Source organism: Cardiocondyla obscurior, linkage group LG08 (genome assembly GCF_019399895.1).
Source record: "Cardiocondyla obscurior isolate alpha-2009 linkage group LG08, Cobs3.1, whole genome shotgun sequence".
NCBI classification, from domain to species: domain Eukaryota; kingdom Metazoa; phylum Arthropoda; class Insecta; order Hymenoptera; family Formicidae; genus Cardiocondyla; species Cardiocondyla obscurior.
Window position 1 is genome coordinate 5,115,284 of NC_091871.1, and position 24,756 is coordinate 5,140,039.

Consider the following 24,756-nt stretch of genomic DNA (forward strand, 5'->3'; position numbering starts at 1 on the left):
AAAAAAATATAAATATTGCATTGATAACTCGCGTTCGTAAAGTGATCGATATAGCCGTTGCAGTAACATCTCGCGCAATAGTAAGAAGATATGTTATCGCGGAAAACCATGCTGCGTCATAAACTTCTACAGATTTATCTAGAATACGCACGCGTGCGACTGTTATTAATGTTTTTATGCGATATAAAAAAAATAATATCTCGATAGGTGACGGTTGTTGTATTCGAATGGTTCAGATAAAAACTTAGAGGGTGGAATATTGCGAGAGGCAACGTCATAATAAACGATGCACGAACATAAAGCGCGTTTTACGTTCATATAAATCACTGGCTTGCGTACAGCGGAATACAGTTAATTATATTAAAAAAAAAAAAAAGTTTTAGACATAGAGTCACTACTTAAAAGACGCGCATAACTTTAAGATAAAGCGTTTGATATAGGTCAGACTAGAAGTAGATTTTTAGTAGAGACGTTAATTATCTAAGAGACAATTATCAGAACCAAACTGTCGAGGATGTGATTCATCGAGAGTCGAAATTCCAAAAGCGAAATAGTCGATGCAATCAGTAAACCTAGAACGTGATATCTGTCCATTAGCGCCCAGTAGCGGGCGTCTTACATCGAATGTTGCATCTCCGGCGCGCGGTTGATAGTTCAAAGGACCTTTGAGAACTGTTGTCGAGTTTCGCTCTTGCGGATTACTGAGTCAGGGTAACAAGTTCATCGAGCCTATCGCGCGTACACTCGGACACGTGATAAGGACGTTAACGAGAATACGTTAGCGGACCGTCGCAGTACCGCGAACTTTCCAGTTCGCGAGTAGATCGAGGAAAGTTTCCTCGTTTGCCCCAGAAGGAATTACGTTTAGCGCGTGTCTATAACGTTTAATTGCTGTTAACCGCAGTCACCGAAGAATGCATTAACTAATAATCTCCGTCGACCCAAAAGTGTGATATTTTAATATTATTCAAACGACTTGCGCGGAGAAACTGCGAGACGCGTTCTTGGTCTTTTCGTCAAAGTATATTTTTCGTAAAAGAATAGCAAAATAAATAAATCTTTTAAAAGCTCTTTAGTTCCTTCGTGCGTGTGCCACGTGCGATGCATTCTCACAGCAACACAATTTGTGTTTCATTGCTAATTTACATAAATAACAAATTTTACAAGCTACTTTATAAAATGTTTATTGCTAAAGCGGCTTATGCATATTTATGCAGATTTTGTTGGATTCGCCGGTACAAAAGGATGAACGAAATAATAATATAAAATAAGAAAATCTTGTAGATCAGTCACGAAGTCACGTTTTTAATATAATTACACTTCCTTAAGTAGATATGATACTATCCTCGAAACGATCTTCAAGTGCCTTACGCAATAAGCCGATTAGTAAATGTCAAGTTCGCCATCTTTTAATTCATTTTTCTTCAGACTAAATGAAAAATACGCTCGGCTAGCAATTTACAAGATTTTTAATTAAAACAAGAGCACATACTAGCGTGCAATATTTATTTTGCTAATTATAACAAAAAAAGAAAATTATTTTTAATATTAAAGATTTCAAGTCGCAGACATATAACTTTTAGTATATTAATTTTCAACAGTAATGCCAATGGAAAATCGTAGAGTTATATAAGCGTCTCATTTAGAATATAATTATAACCGCTTGACAATCTCAGAGAGTTAATTTGATTCCACTCATAACGTTTCCTACAAACGTGACTCGCTGCAATTCGTTAATTAACTACGTTGTAAAATTGCGCACGATTCTGCCGGACATATCGCTTACGGTGCGGCTTAACGAGAGCTTCTTTTCGTAACTAAAACATTATCTTTCATTCCGCATGAGGTGCGACATGCTCTTTCTGAAAATGCAAACCCTCCGGTGAACCTTTAACGTTATATTGGACGCCGTCGTGTGTATTGCGCGTCGTGGTCGCGTGAAAAGCAATTACAGTCTATTTTGCGGGACGTGGCGTGCGCCCGGCCGATGAAATGATATTACTTTCTCAAATGTGAAAATAACGAGCTGGATGAATTATTAATACGCCGACTGTAAAGTGTGCCGCGCGGGCGGCAGCCAATAGAAGCTGTGTTTGAAACAGATTACGACTCACGATCCGGTCGCTTTGATCGTATGTTTTCGCTGGTTTATTTTCAGATAGCTCAATTTCGTCTATTTATTTATTTATTAAAAGACATTAATGAACGCGTGGCCATTAAATACCTGGCACTTTAAAAGAATATAGGTATTAAAAAAAATTTTCTATTTTCCGATATGTTATATATGCAAATGTTCTTTTTAATATACGTTTTTTGAATGCGAACAAATATACGAAATAAATTATGATCGAGTCCGTTGTTTTATTGGCGATTTAAGGCATTTATAATTAGTGATTTATAATTAGTGATAAAATTATTTTATCACGCGCATTGGGGGGATTATTTATTTATCAGCTCGTGATTGATTTATTCGTATCCGTCGTGATAATGCCGCCCTTTGAAAAAGGGTTAGAGCCTTCTGTGACGGCAGGAGGTGACAAAGTGCGGTCTCAATGCGATCGTAATTACGCGGAATCCTGAGTTCTCGACGTAATAAAACTTAAATAGAGCGCGAAAGAGGAGAGAATCCAGGCGGGAAACCTGATGGATGGGGATGTCCATCCGAATGGAGATGCAATAAGACCAAACCTTTTCCGCGAGACTTCACAACAAGCAGGGTCGACATCTAGCTCGATGTTCTCTTTAGCTCCTTTTCGCACCGTTGATTTATTTTCTTATCTTTTATCAAGATGACCATTCAGTGTTTTCTTTCTCCTTCTTTTTTTTTCTTATCACGATACAAAGACCAATAAATCTTTAACGAATAAAAGCTGTTCCCAATCGGCATTTCACTTGACTCATTTACTTATTTTCTTTCAATTATAACTAAATTTTGTTCAATAAATTTATTGAGATTTATTAAAACCTTTTTTGAAAAGTTATAAAATACATATACATACATATATATATATTTTTTTTATTTTTGCTTAATATTTTAAATAAAAAAAAATTTTTATGACGTTTTTCTTTTACGTGCGCAAGTAAATAATATATAGAAAGACTCCACAGAGTTGAAAGGGGGAGACGCAAATAACTTAATCACATTTGGGAACACTTATGTTTAAAATTCGACAATAGAAATGAAATTAATACCATGTCAAAACGTACTCGGGCAAACATCGAAGCGGACCGAGATTCGCTTTAATTAGATTTCCAATTCAGTTCGCCAGCTATTTGCGAACAACACACCTCGTTTCGGGCATTCATGCCCACTTTGTGTAACGTTAATAAATAGATGCGTGTACGATCGCTGGGTATTGTGTCACTTGGTGAACTCTAACGGCTTCCGTGATGATATGTATTGATTACAGTTCCAGTTTTGTTAATAATTGCACTATTATTCGCGCCGTCATACCCAGCATCGATAATCACGAGGCATCGTGACGTTAGACCGTTAAAGAAACATTTTGATGGAAAGTTCTTAAAGAACTTGAGTTAGTTTTTAATAATCTACGTAACATAAAGAATTTTTTTATTTTATTTTATTAAATGCGCGTAAATTCGATTAACTGTAATAAAAATATTTTATTACTTTTATAATATCGTTTAATATAAGATGTGCAAGAACATAATTCTGCAATAAGCGATATCTTGGTTGAAATGCAGACCAACATCCACATCGAGATATATCGAAAGTGCACGTCAGAAACGTATAATGCACGCTACGAATCCCGCGTAGCATTGATTAATTAATTTATCATCGAATAACCTACTTTCCCGCTAATTGTTGGGACAAACGTAGTGTATGTAGAAACCCGATCACTAATTAACACGAATCTCGAACTTATAATTGTCACGTGTGCCACAACAGAACTCTTCCACATTGAATACCGCTCTCATTATCTACTGTAATTATTACTGAATGCTTCAGAAAATTGATTTACTACGTATAAAAATAATAATTACTTATTTATTTATAGTAAATATACATTAATTGTTTTGTATTTTTTTTTATATTTTATTTAGTATAAAGTATCTTCTAAATTTTACTAAAACAATAATAATTAGCAAGAACGAATTAAAATGTCTCTCAGGTGGAAGCTAAGAAAACTTTATTCGCGAGGCATTAAAAACTTTCACGAGTCCTATCATCCTCATTAAACTTGCATTCCGTAATCGATTTATATTTAAGAAAATTATGAAGCGGCGTACTGCTGCTCCTTTTTTTTATCTTCTAATCTAATTCAGGGTGAAATCTTGAAGAGTCTTAAATAAGAAAAGTTTGCTAATACGATTAGACTCACGTGTGCCATCATGGATGGATAATACGGGTAGAGCAGGAAGGCTGCAATGAGATGAGCGGCCGAGAAGACAACTCCAGCGATGCAGGCGTGCCTGAGTCTGATCGGTAGAAGGGCGTAGGCCATGTAGATGAAAAAGCAGACCGCCAAAGCGGCGGCGAGGGGTCCCCCGGTTCGAAAGTCCTTTAATTTAGCGGAGAATAATGCGTCGCCGGTATTTTCACGGCTTCCCTCGTACGGTCGCGACGCTAGATGAATGCTTAGGGTCACCTGTAAGGCCAACAGGGTGACTAGCACCGCGCCGCTGACACCCGCTAGCCATATTTCATTCATTCCGGGTCTGGATATAGCCGCTACCAAAACTGCAAGACAATTCGTTACTTAGTACCGAATTTTACGTCCGGAAAAAAACGTGGTTTAATACATATTTTAGATTGCGCGCGACATTTCAATTAAAAAGAAAAAAAAAGCTCTTCCTTTCCCCATGAATTTTAGACTCCTTCCTTTTCCCTCGCGAGGATGCTGAAAGAAAGATTTATTATTTATCGAGAACTTGCCAAGTTTCCACATTATACATTCCACATAAGTAAGCTTCTTCAAATAGAAACTCGATTAAAGTTACTGCTCGACATTACTCGGTCAAAGCTCGTTCCCCTGGAACGGGAGACCGATGGAACCGAGGTCCGCGAGTTGTTGTGAAAAGCGGGTCTTGTTGCTTTCGTCTTGACGCTTTCGAAAGGAAACAGCACTTGCAGACAATATTCTCATGCATTATTGATACTAAGATCTCTCGAAACATCGTAATCCACGAAAAACAGTGTCTCTCTGTACATAGAAGATAGGATAAGAAGGGAGTGTCTTTTAGCGTTCGCAACATTTGACTCCAGAGCATCATTCGATGGGATGGGGGGGTAATGTTCAAACAGCATATTTTATAAAAGCTCGAGATTTCCCTGCAAATAGGTTTTTGACGCGAGGTATGGCACATTGAATTAGATTAGAATTTTTTTTCCATTTATTCATGCAGATATTTCAAGCAGCTTGAATTGAATTTTTTGTTTGCTAAAACGATACGTACTTGAAAGTTTATCGAGAGCCTAGAGAACTGTAATTTTGAGTTTAATGTAATTCAATCGAACGAAATTAAATTTTTATATACGTGCAATTAAAAAAATATAAAAAAAAATAAAAAATTTAGTCTCGATTTGATTAAGTAAAGATTTTAAAAAGCTTTTAATTAAATTGCAATTAAGAACAGCGTTGCGAAAATAAATTTCGAATTAAATTAAGAATTAACTCGACCGAAAAAAAACAACTTTGTACCCGTTTCTTAAACACGTGCAGTGTTATTTTGAAAATAAATCACGATGCGAATGGCAAGTTTAATTTTGACATCTCTGAATGGAAAAGATTGGTTATGAAAAATTAATATTCGATAAGATCGATGCCTTACCAGCGTAAACAGCGATGCAGGTCACAAGAGTGACCGCGAGGAAGAGGTTTTCAGGTTTCTGCAGTAGCGTGAGGAGCGGCTGATTGTCAGTCAGCATTAATTTCACGATAAGTAGTAGGCCTAATGCAAGCGCCAGACCGACCAGTAGACCGAGCACGTGTGTCATGTTGCTTTGATTCATACGTAGAAAGTAGCGTTGATACAGCATTTCGACCTGAAACATGACCACAGACTCGCTACACATTGCGTTAATTACGAATTCGTCATTAAACTGATAACTCTGTACCTTAATTGCATTCCGTGCAGGTGAACGCGAAAGCATCAATTTCACAAATTAAAAATTTTTTTTTACTGCATGTAAATAAAAATATTTCTAACAATATAAAATTTTTTGAAACATTTAATATAAGATAATTTACTTGAGATTATAATAAAATTAACGCGGCGATTGGTTGATTAATCGATTGGCTAATTATTCTCGCTATTTCAAGAAACATTATTTTAGAACCGCGTTCTTTTGTTTTTTTTTGTTTTTTTTTTGTTTTTTTTTTGACCGTGCAGAATCTGCATTCGGCTGCATTTTTTTAACGGTGCAGCGGTTAGAGTAATTTGTGACCTGTATTTCGCTTACAATGCATTTTAAAACTAGTTTCCATCATGCCTCGTGTTCTGTTATACATTCTGTATAAAATACGATTGAGGTATACTTAAACGGATTAAAATCTTCGATAATGTACAGGTTTAACAAACAAAGGAATATACGTCTGTCGAAAGTTCATAATGTTTATTAATGAAGCTAACAGCCTTGGTAATTCTTTTTTATTTTATTTTATTTTTTTTAACGACACGAGATGCGAGCATCGTCCGCAGAGATACAATATTCTTTTAACATATAATTAACACGGACGGTCAGATATTTTTAATTTCTTACATGTAAAATGTATGATTGACCAACGAGAATGATACGCGTGTTCCTACACATTGATTATCATTATATGATATGAAGCAAGGGAATATCGGTCGACAACGGGTGGGAAATTGCAAAGAAATTTATATCGCCACAACGGTATCTGTTTGCATGGTCTCGCGCGCAGACATATTACGTTACTGTTAACGTTGAATTTTACATGGTTCATCGCCGCTACCCGGCGCGGTCGATGAAATTTGTACGCGGCGCGAGTCGCGCGGGACTGTTTGCGAGGAATCTGCGGGCCATCTGTCGAAAATGGAACTTAATCGAATCGAGATCGAGCAACGTGAGATAGAAAGAGAGAGTGAGCGAGAGAAAGATAGGAGATTCCGGAACGATTGGATTTTATTTTTATGCATTCTCTCGTACCCCGTCTTAGTATTCCTGATTTATCCGCCTGCAATGCAGCAATGCGTTTGAAAGGTGCATTATATATTCCCTTCAGGCGGTGCTCCGGTAATGTCACTCGTTTACTAAAAAAAAGTGGAAGAGACGACTTTATGCGAGGTAAAATGAAATTTGTACGTATCGTCGTATCGATTTTTATATTTACCGTGGTAAATTGTCGGATGCAACTGCCCAGCGTTACGTTATGGAATATTACAATTTCAATGTTTCTTGTACGCTGCTAAAATATGTGGCGTTGCAAATAAAAATCGGCCGATTGAACGTCCGTGTATTTCGTATTAGAATTCGGAATAAAATTGCACTTTACGCTCTGTGATAAAAATACCGCGAGCACAGGCATAATTAAAATATATATTCGAGATACATACTTGTAATTATATTTAATTAAGATCAAAGTTACCTTTATAAGTTTCTAAATTGTATAATGTACAAATATGTGCACCGTTAATTGCAATTCACGCAATAAAAGAGGCCACTATTGGACGAAAATTTCCTCGCTGGCTCTCGCGAGTTCGAAATTAGGTTCGGTCAAATCGAATTCGACAGAAGCGCGAGTCATATGGAGAGAATCGAGAGGGTCCGATAGATAACAGTCGTTAATCGATAGATAGCCGGGTGCAGCGTGATTTTTCTCTCGCTGTTCGTCCCCGCTCGGTAGAATTGGCGAGAGAAGAGATCTTATCGTGCCTCGGATGAAATCGTTGTCACCCGGTGCAATCGGAAAACTCGGTGACCATTGGGCTAACTATCAGTAATCACGGCGATCGATGAAAGCGCGTTATCGTCGCGCTGAATCATTAATATTTCAATCTTCCGCTGCGACACACGCGCGAACAATGTAACGTTACATAAAATATCACGAATCGTGACCGCCGTTTTCCGATACCGAACATAATATACGATCTTTCAAGCGACAACGCGCGTGTACGAGAGCCCCCTTGTTCCGTCAGTCTACTCAGCAAAAGTCTTTGTTATAATACGTACAAAATACGATGTTACGTTATACGAGATACTCAGTTTAAAATTACAACAAATACAAAAGCCTGTGACCATCTCTAGCGTTTTCCGCCATCTTCACTTTGGCCCCGACAGTGTTCTCAATATTTCTCATGTATGTGAGCGCGACGTATAATCCATTGTCTCGTTATAAAGGGAAAAAAAACTTGCCCCGTGGAAATTTGTGACGTAAATCCCGAGCATAAATTGCGATGCACTTCGTTTAACTCCCGGTATACTCTCATTTGTCCATTTATGTACGGGGATATTCTCATGGGTCTGACCGTGATGGTTGAAAAATGACGGCGTTGTCGAGAAAGCCGGCGCTGTGTGACGACGTAAAAAGGCACCGCGAAATTTTATGAGTTTACGTGAGACCTGATAGAGCTAATCGAACGGTATCTTCTCTCGTCGTTCTTCTCCACCGTTCAATCGCCTTCTTTCCTTCTCGTTCTCTCATTTTCTCTCCCTCGCGACCTCCGGTCGTATTTGCCGTGACTTCTGAATAATCGACTTTCGTCTCGTTGTAATCTTATTACGATTCGCAGAGTATTGTACGTACTCGGTTTGCGGCCACGATTGCAACCCAGGAACGATCGTGACAGATATTGGGCGAATTAAGTCGGTCGAGCCTCGAGGGTGTGTACCACCGGAATAAATTTTATTTAAGTCTCCTCGCTGGCTGCATTTGTCGACCCCGTAATTTCATAGTTTCCCCTTCGTTGTCGAGGTAGGGTCCTCGTGGGACGAAAAGGAAAATTAAATACAGGCTTTTGTCTTGAATAATAATAAAAGAAGTGTCGCGAAGAATGGATGAAAAAGATCGATCTTTTATGCCGCTACAGATCGACATTACGATTCCCAAATGAATGCGCAAACTATTCGAGTATTCGACAAAGAATTGCGTCCGGATTTTGCGTAAATAGGACGAAGGATTTAATTTATAATTTATCGAACAAACTCATTGTTCTCTTTGCTCAATTTTTTCTTGCGTTATTAATGCGATGAAAGTTCTTAAATAGTTGATAATAATTAAACACGGCGACACTTTTCTCCTTGCCGTTAATTGAAGAAAACTGCTAATTAGTCTCTATATAATATCATATGCGATAAAATGTGAATAATCACGCAAGTGCGACCGAGATATTCTCCGAGCGCAATGAATAATTTCGTTGGAAATTTTGTCATTTACATACATTTGTGCTACACGGCTTCTCCGCAAAGGAATATCTTCCAGCTCTCGCCTGTAGGCTCGTATCACAGACATTCAACGTTCCTGTGCTCGCTATTGTCTTTTACCATCTTTTTTATTACAATTATTACTGCAATTTTAAATGCTCTTATACCCGAGTGGAAATTGATTCCCACCGTTACCTAATAATTAGCTAGCCAATTCGTGGTTCATCTTGTGGCTGTCTAACAAAACTGTCCAGCACTGAGCCAGAAATGTAACACTCAAAATGTACTAAGTATTAAATAATTATTGCTAGCAATAACAATTTACATGAGCCTTTTACTTGAACTTTATCTCGCGCTCTAATTGCCATGGAATCTGAAAAATTTTTTTATGCAAGAATCTATAATTTTTTTTTTTTTTTAAATAATTATACCCTTTTTTATTTACAATCCATAAACTCGATATTTCAACATTTGTTCATCAGCAAAAATTCGAATCCAAATTAATCAACGTTCGTGAGCGAACATTTTTGGTATTATTTAAAAACGCATTTGATATTATATTCCCTGTTTGTATTTACTTAGATACATTCCATATATGTATAATTCACGAGTGATTCAAATGGAAACGTATATTGGCCACGCCATTGAAAACGTGTCGCGATATCGTCTATTATTTCGCAGCTCTCTTTCAACGGCCCGATAATGACATTCATTTCGTCAGTTTATGACAGTACAATATATGCGGTGTCAGAATGACGGAGGGATTCCCTTCGGACTTGCTCGTTCGAATGGAAAAACGATGGCGGGATCGGTTATCGCATCGCGGGCATTGCGGCGCATCGCCGACGGGAATATCGTCAAAATGAAACGCAATCGAATCGACGTGTGTCACGCGAAAAACGTCCAAAGAGGAGGCCACTCTCCTCCCTTTTCCTCTCCTATGTTGACTTACCGGCGTCTTCTCTCTCCGACGTGACCAGACAATGCAAGTCATTCCCATAGGAATCGCACGAGCAACATCGTAATTCGCGTCATTTTCCGGTTATCTCGTCACGTTCTTGACGACAATCGTGAGCCAATTCACGAGTCGGCATCTTCGAACACCCCGCGTATAACGCAAGAACTCGACTCCCGGCGAGCTCTCACCGATCTCTCTCGTCAGTTTTGGATCGAAAATTTAGGTACGAGACAAAACCGAAAAACACAGATTATAAATGGAATAGCCGAAAAATTAAATCGACGGATTATATTAATTGCAGATCGATATATCCTCTAAGCGCTTGTAACGTTCTCCCGGATATTAATTTTACATTATAGCTTTTTACTTTCCAAATTTTACCCTGAATAATCGTCGTGAATAATATCTAATAACATCTACGGCTCTCATTTATTAATTGTGGCTCGTTAATCTTATTATTCTTGCGTAATGTACTTGACGCAATCGCAAATTGATCTGATGCAGGACCATTAGATGAGCCCTGAGAAAAAGTAAAATAGTTTCGTTCCGTATGAAGACAGATCGATTTTATATATGCACTATGCAGGGAAAGAAGACACAAGTGTCGATACGTCATTGTAATGTTTATTGATTGGAGGTGGATAAGTTTACTTTAGGATTTACTTGAGCTTCTTCTCGTAATAGAGCGGGTATATAAGCAAACCATAGCGGTTAATGGATAACAGCGCCGATCCGAGACCAAACTTTCACGATCCAGTTACGCGAATTCCAATCGTCGTCGTTGGAGTTTATCTTGCACGAAAATTGCAAGATCTAGACTCGAGATTAATGTTATTAATATTAACAGAGAAGTTTCTGCTTTTGAGTTTGGAATATATTATATTGCTCAATATTCAACAGATAAACGTGGGGATTCGCGGAAGAAAATTATTCCTTCCTGGGAATTAACAAGTCTCGTCGCCCGCTCGTGAGAATAAGTAGTAACTTTGTGTTTGACGCGACGCGAAACGACGATGCGAAATGTAAAGCGCATCCCCGTTGCATTTCCAGTAATGTATCAAACTTTTAAAAGTCGCGAGAGAGAGAAAGAGAGAGAAGCTGTTTTGTAGATAAATGGTTAAGTGTCGTTTTTCTTTCTTGGAAAACTGATCGGTAACTTCTGGAGATATTTTTCAGCATTACGTGCGCCGCATTGCAGAGAATTTTATTTTTTTTTTCTTTTCTTTTTTTTAAAGATTAATGTCAGCTCGTTAATTTCTAGCCTCACGATTTTGTAATCAATAATGACATAAAAAAAAAAATATTAAACGTTTTTTTTTTCTTTTTTTTTAATATAAAGATTCTCAACGCGATTCTTGAAAAATTTATAAAGCAATACTGTCGTTACAAATTACTGTACGCCAGTTTAAAATACTTTCTTATGTATTTTATTTCCAGTTTTCTCGGAATATTCCTCGCTAGTTGGAATATTCGCTGTTCTAAAAACACCTCCAATATTTCCGTATATCAAAGCCTCGTTAAAGCGTTCGCTGCATTTGACGGGCGAGACATTTCGATAGATTTCCGTTCGAGTCCTACGAGTGGCAAAGGGCCGGTTAGCGCGTTAACCACATCGTCCGTGCCACCAGGCTAGCGAGTTTCGCAGCCTCGCGGGCATCGCGTACGGTTGTATCTTCGTCGGCCGCATTCTATTTTCCATCCGGCAAAACCGGCGATTCAACCGCAATATCCGGTGGCCGTGTTCGAGACACATATGCGGCCTATGAGGAGAGAGACAATTTATCGTTTGCGTTGGGATTTCCCTACCACTTGTACAGGTGAAAGAGTAAGAGAGATAGAGATACAAATGGAGAGAAGAAACACGGTTTTGGGCTTGAGGCTGTCGTGAACCTGTTAGCCTCGTGCCATTTCGTGACCCAAATTTTCAAAGGTCGAAACTTGTTGCGCAAAATTTTATTCTCTCGATTAACTTTTAGTGCTTTTTTTTTCTTTCTCCTTTCTCTATCTCTCTTTCTCTCTTCAGTTCGCTTGAGTTTACCAAGTCTGACGCGTACCACTCCTACACAGTGCAACGCACGTCAATCGACGGCGCCGACGCGCTACGCTCGTTTTGCGCGTGCTCTCGCATGACGAAGTTAGATTAAATCCCGATAGCATCATTGATTTGCATGACAAAAGTTTGACGAGGAATGTCACTGCCATCAGCTTAAAACGTTGCATCGAGGGTCTTGTCGACAAGTCTCTCATTATTAGCGGATTTCTTTTGTAAAACCGTCATTTATTAGCGAGATTGAAAATAGATAGGTTACCAGAAAAATTCTAGTTTTAATTCGTAATTACAACATGCTGTCATCAGCATTAAAAAACAGCAAGCTGAAATTCGAGTAGATATTTCAAAAAGTATTTAAGTAGTAGAGGTTAATTACTACGGTGTGTTGAGACTTGCGATCGTCGGGCCGATAAATGTCTGACCACTTCTACTTGAATGTAAACCTACGTCGGATTAATCAACATTTACTAAGTGCCCCGGTCGAAATCAATGTAATTACATTTCCGGCACTCTCATTAAAAACGTGATATTTGAGTAATTGCGGAAAAGAGAGACAAGGGGAGGGGGGAAAGGAAAAAAAAGTTGAACCGCAGAAAATGGTTGTCCCGCTCCTACCTGCAAGTTCTTGAAATGATGAGAGCCGCATAACGAGCTCAAAAATCTGCTCAGTGCGCATTTCCGCGTGTGCTGGGTGATCCCTACGTTAGCTGTAGCTTCCGTCATAGACTCCCTTCCAGTTGTCGGTGCCATACCGACCTCTGACCCTCTAGCCATCTGCGAACAAGCCGACGGTTATGCCCCCACAAACCAGAACGTCCCTAAATTATTTAAATGCAAATAAGCTGCACGCAAGAGATTATCTGTAATTTTAATAATTCAAAAACAAACGTAATTACAGTCTACATAAAATAATAATAATGTTATTATTAAAGAAAATTTTTTGGAATATTATTCTAAGAGTGGAAAGCAAGTATTCAAATATTATTTATTGCCAAATATTAATATAAATATTAATTATGGACTTTCGATAGCAAATACAGCAAAAATCTATGTATTTCGAGCTAATAAAAAGCGATACAAGTTTTACCGCAACCGTGCCGTTCCGGCGTTGCTCGTTTCGGTCAATTTCGGGTTCCTGGTAGGTATCGGTTTGTCCCGATTCGTCGCGCAAACAGAAACGGGCGCACGGTGCATAAATGTGATTTAACGAAAGGCACACATTGTTGCCGGCGGACGTGTTTGCTAGTGTTTGTCCGTAATACGATAATCGTTGCCTACCCCAGCGCGATTGTTTGCACATACGTTGGCCGCTAGCAGTTTCCGTAGCGATAATTCTACCCATTCCGAGGGAGAGAGATCATGAAACACGCGAAACATACGTACGAAACGTGTCCGATGTTGACCGGAAATCATTGCAATTTATTCATTCTGTTTTCTATGACACGGTAATTGTTTTTCCCCCGGTCGGATATCGTATTTATGAGTTTCGTGTCATTAATTTTCCATGGCTCGGCTCGCGTGAAATGAAAATTTCGACGTAAGTGGTACAGTCAATGTAAGATTAATAAAAAAAAAGCGACGGTCAGATAGCCGAGCAAGACGTGCGCAGGCTTTAATGATAAAGTTCAATGTCGGAACACCGTATAATTCATGACGTCGCGCTTGCCCCCACGTTGAAAATCGAGCGGGCGTGTCAAAGGGAAAGGGATCTGACAAAGTGGTTTCGCCTTTCCGCACAGTTTCCCATTTCTTCGTTTTGTGCTGCGATTCGTACTCCTCTCCTGCCAGAGACTCGGGCCGCGGTAATGGAGAAACGTGATGCGCGTGCATCGCACGGACGTATACGATCACAAGCGCCGTTAATAGAACGTACTCTTTCTCGTGGATACTCGAAATTTTACCCGGCCGTTCGATAACGAGGCAACATTCTCCGATGTCGAGAATGTCGAGAGTTACGCCATTCACGGATAATAATAACTTGTCAGAGGGACTTACGAGACACGTCGGGAATCATCGCGTGCACGCGGTTCTTTCTTCTCGGTAATTTTAGTTCATGTATTTGATAAAAATTTTTTTTTTTTTTTAATTAAGCTTGTTCGTCGTATTTATTTCGCGATAGCGATAAAATGTAAAAACTTACCGTAATGATGGAGGGACGAGGCGCTCCGGTGAAGTGCTCGATGACCTCCCAATTAGACTTCTTGATTGGCGGGGTGTGCGGCGTTTTCGGTGTGTTAGGGGTGTGCGGTTGCGAAGACGGCGTGGAGGGTTTAGAGCTCGATGTATTGAACAGTAGCTCAACACGGGGTTTGCCGCCGTCTTGGCTATTGCTCACGTGTTGCCTGAGGCTCGCCCATCTTCTGGTGGTCCTGGGAGCCCCGGTTATCGTCCTGTGCCCGATTTCGCCCTGGCGAAATAAAAGAAAGCGCGATTACTCAACGGACAAAACATTTACCGCGGTCCGCTCGATACCCAAGTTTTATAAACTTAACGGGAAAGACAATAGAAAAGTAATTATTCTGCCGCTATTCGGCTTAGATTATCATTTCTTTCTCTTCCCCGTCGTACTTAAGAGAAAGAGAATTTTCTTAAAAATATTTTTAATGCCGGACGAAGAAGAGTGTTGTGTCACAGAGACGCCATTATTTATGTTGCCTTGGGCGTTGAAAGTATCTACTTGGTTCTACTCAAAGCGAAGGTGAAATGGCCTGAGCGGTGTCAAAAGAAAGTCGACACCCGTTACGTAAATTTTCACAGTGCTGCGCGAAAATTGCAATACGGAGAGAAACGTGAAGCTACGTTTTTGCACAATATGTATCGCCGTATATGAACGTCAAAATTCTTCCCAAATCTCTCTCTCTCTCTTTCTCTCTCTCACTTATTCTGCATGCGTTCATCCGTGAAATTACAAAAATAATCTTGAAGTATATACTTTTAGCTCTAAAATAAATATTAAGATATCAAATATCGGAGAATATTGTAAAGATATACCATGGCTCTTCGCGAAATATAACGCCGTGGAAAAGATTTCACATTTGTGAAACGAAGACGCGACGGCGCTTGGATAATAGCGCGTACTCTAAACCGGAAGCGAGGTTGTTGGAAAATGGCTCGGTACGCGGTGGTATAAATCGTGTCGCCTGTCAGAAGCTTCAGCCTGACCCAACGTACTCGTCGTTGCGGCCGTCGTATGCCATGTCGTGAAAACGCGAGTCGCCAACGCGGAAAACGGTAGTGAACCTTGCGAGGCTAGGGAGCTTTTTCGGGATCGGTGGGCGTGACAGCTTCGAAACGACGGATAGAAAACTGCGGCTAACCCCGATAAACAAGCCGCATCGCTCTTGTTTCGCGTGCTTTTCTCATCTCTTTTTCTCGCGGAACGGAACACTTCACCTCGTTTTTCGATACGGCCTCTCGATGCCGCGTTTTACGCCACAGTGCACACGACTGTGTGTACCGACCTGGGACAAGAGCATGCGAAAAAGTGTCCTTATGTTTTATGCAACCAGCAGCGGCATATAACTTATAACTTACATAGATACGCACGCATTTTACTACTAAACGCGCGAACGATCAAGATCCGCGTTAAATTATTTGTAGGACATTTAATTATATTCGGTACGATTGCACTCTTTGCTTCGATTAATATTCGGTGCGACAGGAATTAAGATTTAATCGTTACATTAAATTTTTGTGGCACGTACGACGGTAATTCAGGGATTACTTTAAATTAAAAAGAAAAAAAGGCAATGTTATTATCGTTCTTAATTAGAGCGATTTTGAATTGTAAGAGATAGAAAAGTGCGAAAAAAAATGGAAAGGAAAAAGTAAAATAAAGGCTCGGGGCTTTTCTTTTTGTGAAAAAAAAAAAAAATACCGAAATTTAATACGACACTGACGTCCTTTACGAATCCTTTCATGTTGAAGGATTTGTAAGGCAGTTTCGTCGGAGACGTCCCCGCGTACGCTTTCTTCAAGTCCGGATTGGATTAAGGGGACCAGTCACGAGTAATGTTCCTTTTCTATTCATGTGTTATACGTGCTCGAGTACTCTTCGAAGGTTTCTCCAAAGCTTCTAATGTCTGGCAGAAAGTTTGATTGAGTATCACATGTATTTTGTGTTAACATAACGTGATGGGATCTTACAAATAGGAAACGCGTAACGCAAGACAGATCCATTCTCGTCGGTTCCTTCTCAAACATTTCGATTCGAATAACGCGCTCGACTCGTTCATAATTTAAAACGTTCTTCAGCGATACCTCTCATCGATAATCTCGCAATAAAATTAAGTTATGTATAAAATTTGATCATCTCCATATAAAATTTCGAAATTACATACGTAATTTATTTAAAGCATTATTTCAAATTGATATAATTAAAGGTATTATTTTATATTTAGAAAATATGATAGAACGTAACGAAGGTTGTACAGATGTGGGCAAAAATAAAAATGTGAGCTCGAGAAATTCTCGATATGTATTATAAGAAGGTCTTGCTTCTTTTTTAAGCGCTATTTCGAAGTATAGCGAAGTAACTATACCGTCTCCCTTTTGAAACTGAAATGTGAGACCTGACTTTTCTTGTGCGCATACATGTCATACGCCCTGTACACGTTCGCGAGCGTTTCTTCCGATTTCACGCTCCTTTTCGTGTATCATCCGTGTATCATCTTGGCGTTCGCTAGGTGGTTTTTCAGCATGGTGAATTTCCCAACGGCGAAACTTTCATCGCATCGTTGCAGACCTTATGCACTTTTCGCGATAACGATATTACGGATACATCAATGTAATGCGCCCCTTAATGCTGTTCCGGTATCGCAATACGACATTTAATACACTTCAAAGGTAAAAAGAAAAAAAATTACTGTTTCGTATTCGGACGCAAAATACAAATTTTCTAATCCATTAACGTCACAGCTTTTTTCCCTCCTTTTTCCCTCTAATTTTAATACATTTTTCATTAATCGACATTGCGAGAAAAACCGTCAAAGAAGCTTAATATTTAATCCTTTTTACGATTAAAATGTGGCATAAACATTTATGTAAACATCAATACGAAATCGCGTTCTGATATTTACTTGAAAAATTAAATTGATCCTTTTTCTCAAAATTCTGATGAATAAGAAATACTTCCACGAAACATATTTAACACCTTAATCTCCCTCGTGGTATAAGCTCCTCCAATTTTTCGTTCTACCCATTTCATATCGCGTGTTGCGAAAATCGTTCTGTTATAATTGACTGTGCTTCCCCGAGAGAACACAGAAAATCCGATGTCGTTCTACTTTCACCAGGCGCGCTGATGCCGGAACCAGCACTGGCGTATATCACTTAAGTGTCGCTGGTCTTTGCGTAAAGAATAATTCCATATTCCGTTAATGAATTTTATTAGGAGAACATAAAATATGTACTCAGCTAACGTGCGTTTACTTTGTGCCGTTATATATTCGATAAATTCGTTCATTTAAACGCGCATATATGATTGCATGTTTATTTGACTGAATAAAACCTAAATTTCACGGTTTAACTATAAAAAATATGAGAAACGTGAACTCATGCGTTAAGTTTTAATGAAATTAGAGAAATAAAATTAGAGAAATAAAATTAGAGAAATAAAATTTTAGAGTTACGGTTATGAGACGAAGATGTGATATTCCTTGTTAATCTTTAATCTTTTATCTTGTTTTATTAGTATTAATCCCTTTTAATTGTGCTATCCATAAATAAATAATGAGGCGCGGAGCGTTTGATGAAAAATTGAAATAAAATAAAGTTTACTTTTTTTTCTGATTTACCTAAGTAATTTCTTTTAACAATCTCGAACGATTTTTTCCACCCACACTTTGCACTTTGTTGATTAAGCGATAATTTCACTTACACAAACTGCGATGATTGATTATCCTAGATAAGTTATTCTTGCGTTAGGTTTACGTCATTATTTCTCAATAAAACTTTATTAAACAAAAAGATTCTATTCAATTGGTTGAACATCAATGTCATCGAAGTTGGTACAACGTTAATTGTACGGCAAATTACATATGTCACATAACAATTCAACAGCATGTGCCGTGTAAAAATTGAACAAAAATGAGATACGGTCGAGAGCTTTCACAACCGGATAAAAAACGCGAAAAAAAAAGAAAAAAGAGAAAAGTACTTGTGGAGTATTCCAATTGATATTTACATTTGCTTAATATCTAGAAATTATATTTCTGCGAGCAATTCGAGTAATCTATTTCTCGTTAAACTCGTTTGTTTGATAAAGATTATCGGTGGTTCGTAATCGATTATTACGTGAGATGGCTCACCCGCCGGTCGTTATACGTAGGAAATTGCCGATAGAAATTGTTAGCGGGTGCTAGGTTTAAATTATTCAACGACAACTTTTCCGCGAGCGCTCATTCGTGCTGATTAGTTACGGGAGCTTGCACGCAAGGCTTCAAGAAATGTACGCGAGGATGGCATCGTGAACGCGCGCTATATTTCACCGCACATTACCGGAGCTGTGCACTCCGTGTTTCCCGACAGGTCCAATTCGAAGCGTCCTTTTTCTTTTTATTTTTTTCTTTCCCCCTTTTTTTTTTGTTTTAATGTCGCGCGCTTTTTCATGTCGGTCGCCAACGTGAGTCTCATTTGTAACAGTCCAGTTTGCAGCTAATTAAAAAATGAACTCTGTCGTAGATCTCGCTCTGAAGCAACACGAAATCGAACGATTCCATACTTCTTTTACCACTCCGAGAACTACATTTTAGTGAAAAATGTCGCGGAGAAATTTTGCGAAACTAAAAAATAAAGTTTTCTTTTCGTCCAGTTAGAGTTCTGATGCGTACACTTCAACGTACTTACGTTGTACATATGTAAAATAATTACAAAATACTTTTATAACTAAACGTTTGTACTTGAGTTTAAATAGGCGAGCGAATTATTTTCTTGAATTCCTTAATTTCAAGTTTTAGAGAATGAAATAGCTTCATTTACATTGTTATTACGTTGCGCACTGAATTCGTTGGTAAAGTATCCATTACAGAAACACCGCAGCATACATATTCGCAAGTGATTAGAAAATAGAATAAATAATTATACAGTCATAAATTCATATAATTAAATTTATTAAAAAAATAAATAAAAATTACATATAATTATACATTTAAAAGTTACGTGTACAATTATTATTCTCCACTGCGAGATAAAAGATAATTTTAGAAAGTCGACGATGTGTCACCTTTACGCTAAAAAAAAATAAATAAAAAAAAAATAAAAATAACGTATGCAAAAATATATACGCGTGGGCGCGCGTTCGAACTATACAACTAACGAGAAATATTTCTAACAAATATTCGCTCGAAACATTTCGTATTGCGGGTGAATCGAGCACGTTGGTCGTACCAAAACGTTTGAAAAGAAAGCGTTGGAAATAGATCGGCCTTGCGTTACCCACGTTTTCTCGCCACTCCATCAATAAATGGCTCTTATGTGATCGGAGAACGTATGCAGCGAATGAAAGGACGTATAAAATTACAAAGAACTGCAGAACCGTCAGTTCGACATATCCACGGGAGAAATGTACGAATGTTATAATTTTTTTTTTCTTTCTTTCTTTTTCCTGCGCGAATTTGCAGAGTGTCGTTTATTGCATTGTTAACGATGATAAGTCGTAAAGAAACTTAATTACTTGTTGCTTTATTTCCAATACAATCGACTGCATCGCATTTAGCATAAATACATACTCCGAGGACTTAATTAAACGTCAGGTTATCCCATCTCAACACGTCTCTTCTAATTCCTGATTAACAGGAGCTTTTGTTGCGAATTACTTTTCAGCCCTCGCTTCGATCGATCCTTTGCTTTCTTTTACCTGACAGATCGCGCCATTAATTCGTCACAGTCCCATTATGTTCTTATAGAGAATATATTTAACGGGCAGATCTTGTTCGTACGTTAATCGTTATATGTATTTTCGGAGCCAATTGCATTTCCTGCCCTCCGTGCGTTCATTAATGGGTCGCGGAACGTAACCGACTTTTCCCCCGCGCCGGTAAATGGGATCGCGGCAGTAAATGGAATCGCGCGGCGTGAAATGCATTTAAGAGGAGATCTCGCGCGGATGTGTACACGTGCATACGTCTCGTGGTATCCCGCATATGCATCGCGGATGCATTGTGCGCGCGACAGTTCAGTTACACAGTGTGGATTACACATGCGAGCGATATCCGGGAAATCCGCTTTATCGCGGACTGCATTCTCCCGCGGCGAGAAAGCGCCGGGCATTAAGGCATTGCGCGCGTTTCTTGGCCGCTCGGCGGCCGTAGATGGGTGCATTAAATCGCAAGTACCACGCAGGAACGCACCTGTAAAGAACGGACCGTTAAAAGCGATAACGCCGCTAAAACTCGTGAGAACCAGGGGGAGGGGAGGAGGAGGGGACACGATTATCGGGGGAGTGATTCGCACGTTTGCGAGCACCTCGTAAACGTCGCTCGAACGTACCGTTTAACAATCGTCGATTTAATCGCGGTCTTATCGGGCCGCACTTTCAGCACGTTATATTTTCGCCGGCGGGATTAATATTTTCGCGCGTTAAATATATGCACGACTACTTTGCGCCTAGAGCTATGCCGTTAAATATGTATGGTGGTTGGACAGGTCTATTTTCAGTTCATCTCGTTAAAAATTTGTGACGTGACAAATTATTAAAATAACCGTCAAGCTTTATAATTAACAGACTAAAGTAAATCAAACGTTACTCTATAAAAAGAACCAGGTTTTTTTTTTTCATTTTTTTATTTTTTTAAGAAAATTAAAAACATACATTTCTGTGTGAAAAAGAGAGAATAAAAAAAATGAAAAGCTTAGCAGTACAATATAATTTCTAAAGTCACTGAAACGTGCACGTCTGTTTGAATTATTGACTCGTGTTTGCAATTGCTGCAAAGTACATTTTGCAATACGTGCTAATAAAAATAAACCGATTTCTTTCACGCCTGAATTAAATTTCGCTCCGTCCGCGCGTTACAAGACCGCTGAAAATTTCGCGATTTCTCGTTGATGGCCTTGTACGTGGCACAGTTTATCCAACAATACGTTTGGCCGAGCGATGCAGTTGAAGCCTGTTGCGCGCTAATTCATTCCGAGTGCAAGAGCATAAACGTCTTGATTGACGAAATGCCCGGCATGCATTTTCCCCACTTGACAATGCAGTAAGCCACGCTGGGCGCATATATATTTTGCTGAACCAACTGCTTATGTATGATAATACAACATCACTATGCATACACCTTTATGTCAATTTGCGTACGACAGCCTTTAATGTGCATCGGTGCGCACTGTCGCATTCGAATTTGCTATAGCAAGCAGCCTGCTCTGCCGGGCATTTCGTTCGATTTGTCAAATCATGAGCATGTGAAACGAGTTTTTTACCACATCTCGTTCTCTTCCGCGCGAAATAAAAGGATTTCGAAGCGGCGATTCGGAATTATAACGAAGCGTGCACGGTTTCGGATTGAAATTGTTCTCTCTCTTTTTTTTTTCTTTTTTTTTCTCCCATTAAGTTCTTTTATAGTTTATCGCAGCATTGGGATATAGACTGTTATCTCTACGAGCGAGAATTACCCGTTATCGCTTCGGGCGTTTTGATACGATGATGAAAATTAATGAAACGGCTCTTGATGCGCGGATGCCGCTTGGCAACGATAAAATTGACTGTAACGGTCTAATGGATGTTCGTTGTCTCCCGACGAGGCCGAAATCTAATTCTAAACATGCGGAGTATTTAGTCGGTGCCGTATGCTTCCATTCTCCACCGTCGTGTTCCTAACATATGCGTGCAATGTGTGTTCCGCGAGGGGTTGATAACATGCCACCTGGCACACTGCTCCACCGCCGAATATATCACTGTAGCCTCGTAATGGGAGAGTTATGTTGGCCGAGAGATCGATAGTCAGCTGTAAATTTATATCGTTGTTGCAAAGTATTTTAGCGATTAAGCCGACAAATTTGGATTTTAGATTTAGAATTGAGATTTAAAATTTCGACGCTGGTAACATTTCGAGCATAACAATTAGACGACTTTACTGCACGTGTGCAATTTAATTTCGACTTCGTAATGAAACGGTGGTTTAAGTTGAAGCTCACGTATTATTATTTTGCTTCTTATTTTTATTCATTTTTATTTTTTAGCTGAGAAAGTATCAGGCCACATAAATCCATTTTTATGCGGAGAACTTTATCGCCAGTATTGGCACACATCTCGTTTTAATACCGAATGTATATTACGCTACATCACCGCGCGTGAAATAATTTTGTTCTTCCGGTTATATACATATATGTCTGGGGGCATTAATATCGACGCGTAAAGCAATAACAATATAAATTTTATTATGAATGTGCATACGCGCAACGATTAAATTACGTTTATGTCAATCCATAATGATCGTTGCCGGAAAATATATACATATACACGCGCGTGTAGTGCGTATTAACGCATTTACGTCGAAATAACGCATGCAGGCGTATTTGTTTAATTTATCTTTTCCCAACTACGATATTTCATGATGATAGAAACGTATTTTTACGTAATACGCCCGGGCGACGTACGATATCGCGAAGCAACGGCGAGCGTCGGTCGGTCTTGCCGAGAAACTCGCTTATGAATAATGTATGCAAGGGCATGCATCCCCTGCATGTAACTCACAATCTTTGCTTTTCTCTATTACGTGTAATCGCCCGGGCATATGGCGGCGTGACATGCAGTCGGGAGAAAAAAGCTGCCGCGATATCAAGGCGCAAAAAGTCGGTATTCCAACAACTTTCGGAAATCCACAAGCGCGCCGAAGTCGCGAATCAATTGCAAATTTTAAGAATCGAAACGTGAATTTCTGCATAACTGACGCGTTTAATTACACGCGGAACGCAAACGCGTGCAAGATCTCTCGTTAACAGATTTAGGTGCGATTTTCCACGTGGCAATTTAATTTCGCAGCTGACATATCGAACGAAACGCTGAAAGGTTTGACGCGCGCTTTCGATTCGTCGCGCACTGCACATGTGCGCGTATACATCCTCGTTTTGGCGTTGTAAAGAACCATGATGTATACAATGAAAATAGTTACCTCGTGAGCCCTTCGACTACCACGAAGGCTGAGCCTGTGACTCCACTCGCGCTTCGGGAAATCCATGCCGTATTTCTCCTTGTCTACCGGTCTTTTGCCTCCAGACACTGGGGATCCCTCTGGGGCAACAAAATGCGTCGCTGTCCCGTTACTTCATGTTTTTTCCTGCGCAGAAAGACAATCCGTTCGTTCAAAACTATCTCTTTAGTTTTTGCTCCTTCGCTTTTTCGCGTTTCCCTTGCATGCATTAATTAACACTGGGTGCAACTTAACGTTCGAGGTAATATCATTAATAATTCGCCGGGAAGAGAGCTTTTCGAAATCGTGTTTGAAGCTTTACGTGCAACGCGCGATGTTACAGCGATGCGATATTCTCGCACGGATCACCGCACTTCGCAGCATATTCTTCGTTAATAGTGGAATATTCGCTTCCGTCTTAATAAAAAAGCAACGGAGGTATTTAAGATAATGATACGCGCTTTCGAACAAGCTTGCGATAATGTATAAGATGCAATACGGGACGCCAAGTAATTTTCATTAAGTCTTTAGTGTTGCAAACGCGGCAACAATATGCTTCCACTTTCTAATTTCTACGCGAGTTACGCTCACAATATTTGTCTTTAATTTCATTACATCTATCTTTAGTAGACCTGATAACGTTAATATTGCCTTCAAGAATGTCATCTTGAAAATATATGTCTTGAAAAAACATCTGCGTTTTCAAACTGTTAGAATCAGGTGTTTTTTTATTTATCGCTAAATACACTTTTACATTTTTGTACGATTAATTAAGAAGCTCGAATTAAAAATTTAAATATTCAATTTTTAACAGTTTGATGTAAGCTCTAATTAAAAGTCGACTGCATATATGTCGTTATTAAATAATTAATTATAATATAAACTCGCCGTGAAAAGATCATTTTAAGTAGTCATGCATTTTGACCAGGTAATCTAATTTTCTGTGGATAAGATAATTTTGTCGGATAAACAAACAGACTTCGGGGCAACTTTACTGAGTAAAGTTGTGCTTAGTACAAGGATGTTTAAACGCGTGAAAATCCTATCTTAAAAAGATGGTGCGTTACGCATGAATTAGCTTGTAAGAAAAGGGGAAAAAAAAATATAAAAAAATAATTTTGCACACTTTAAAATTAATTAATTATTTCATGCTACGTTCGGTATATGGTGAACGGTTACCACTTTTTTAAGGACTGAGTTAGGTAAAATTTAACTATACTTAGTAACTTCCTAATCCTAAGTACAGTTAAATTTGAGCTAACTCAGTCCTTAATTA

General features: G+C 39.0%; 1 protein-coding gene across 4 annotated transcripts in view; it reads right to left on the minus strand.

Annotated features, from left to right (window-relative positions):
- Positions 1–24,756, minus strand: part of LOC139105155 (adenylate cyclase type 6) — a 79,021-nt gene that overhangs the window by 34,909 nt on the left and 19,356 nt on the right. For all 4 annotated transcript variants that reach the window (XR_011546136.1, XM_070661096.1, XM_070661098.1 and 1 more), the window contains 5 exons: positions 23,463–23,627; positions 14,495–14,761; positions 12,970–13,128; positions 5,794–6,007; positions 4,344–4,702 (listed from right to left, as the gene is read on the minus strand). Coding sequence is in view for 3 of the 4 variants with exons in the window: in XM_070661096.1 (XP_070517197.1) it covers positions 4,344–4,702; positions 5,794–6,007; positions 12,970–13,128; positions 14,495–14,761; positions 23,463–23,528 (1,065 nt within the window). In the remaining variant the exon portion in view is untranslated. The remainder of the gene's footprint in view (positions 1–4,343; positions 4,703–5,793; positions 6,008–12,969; positions 13,129–14,494; positions 14,762–23,462; positions 23,628–24,756) is intronic.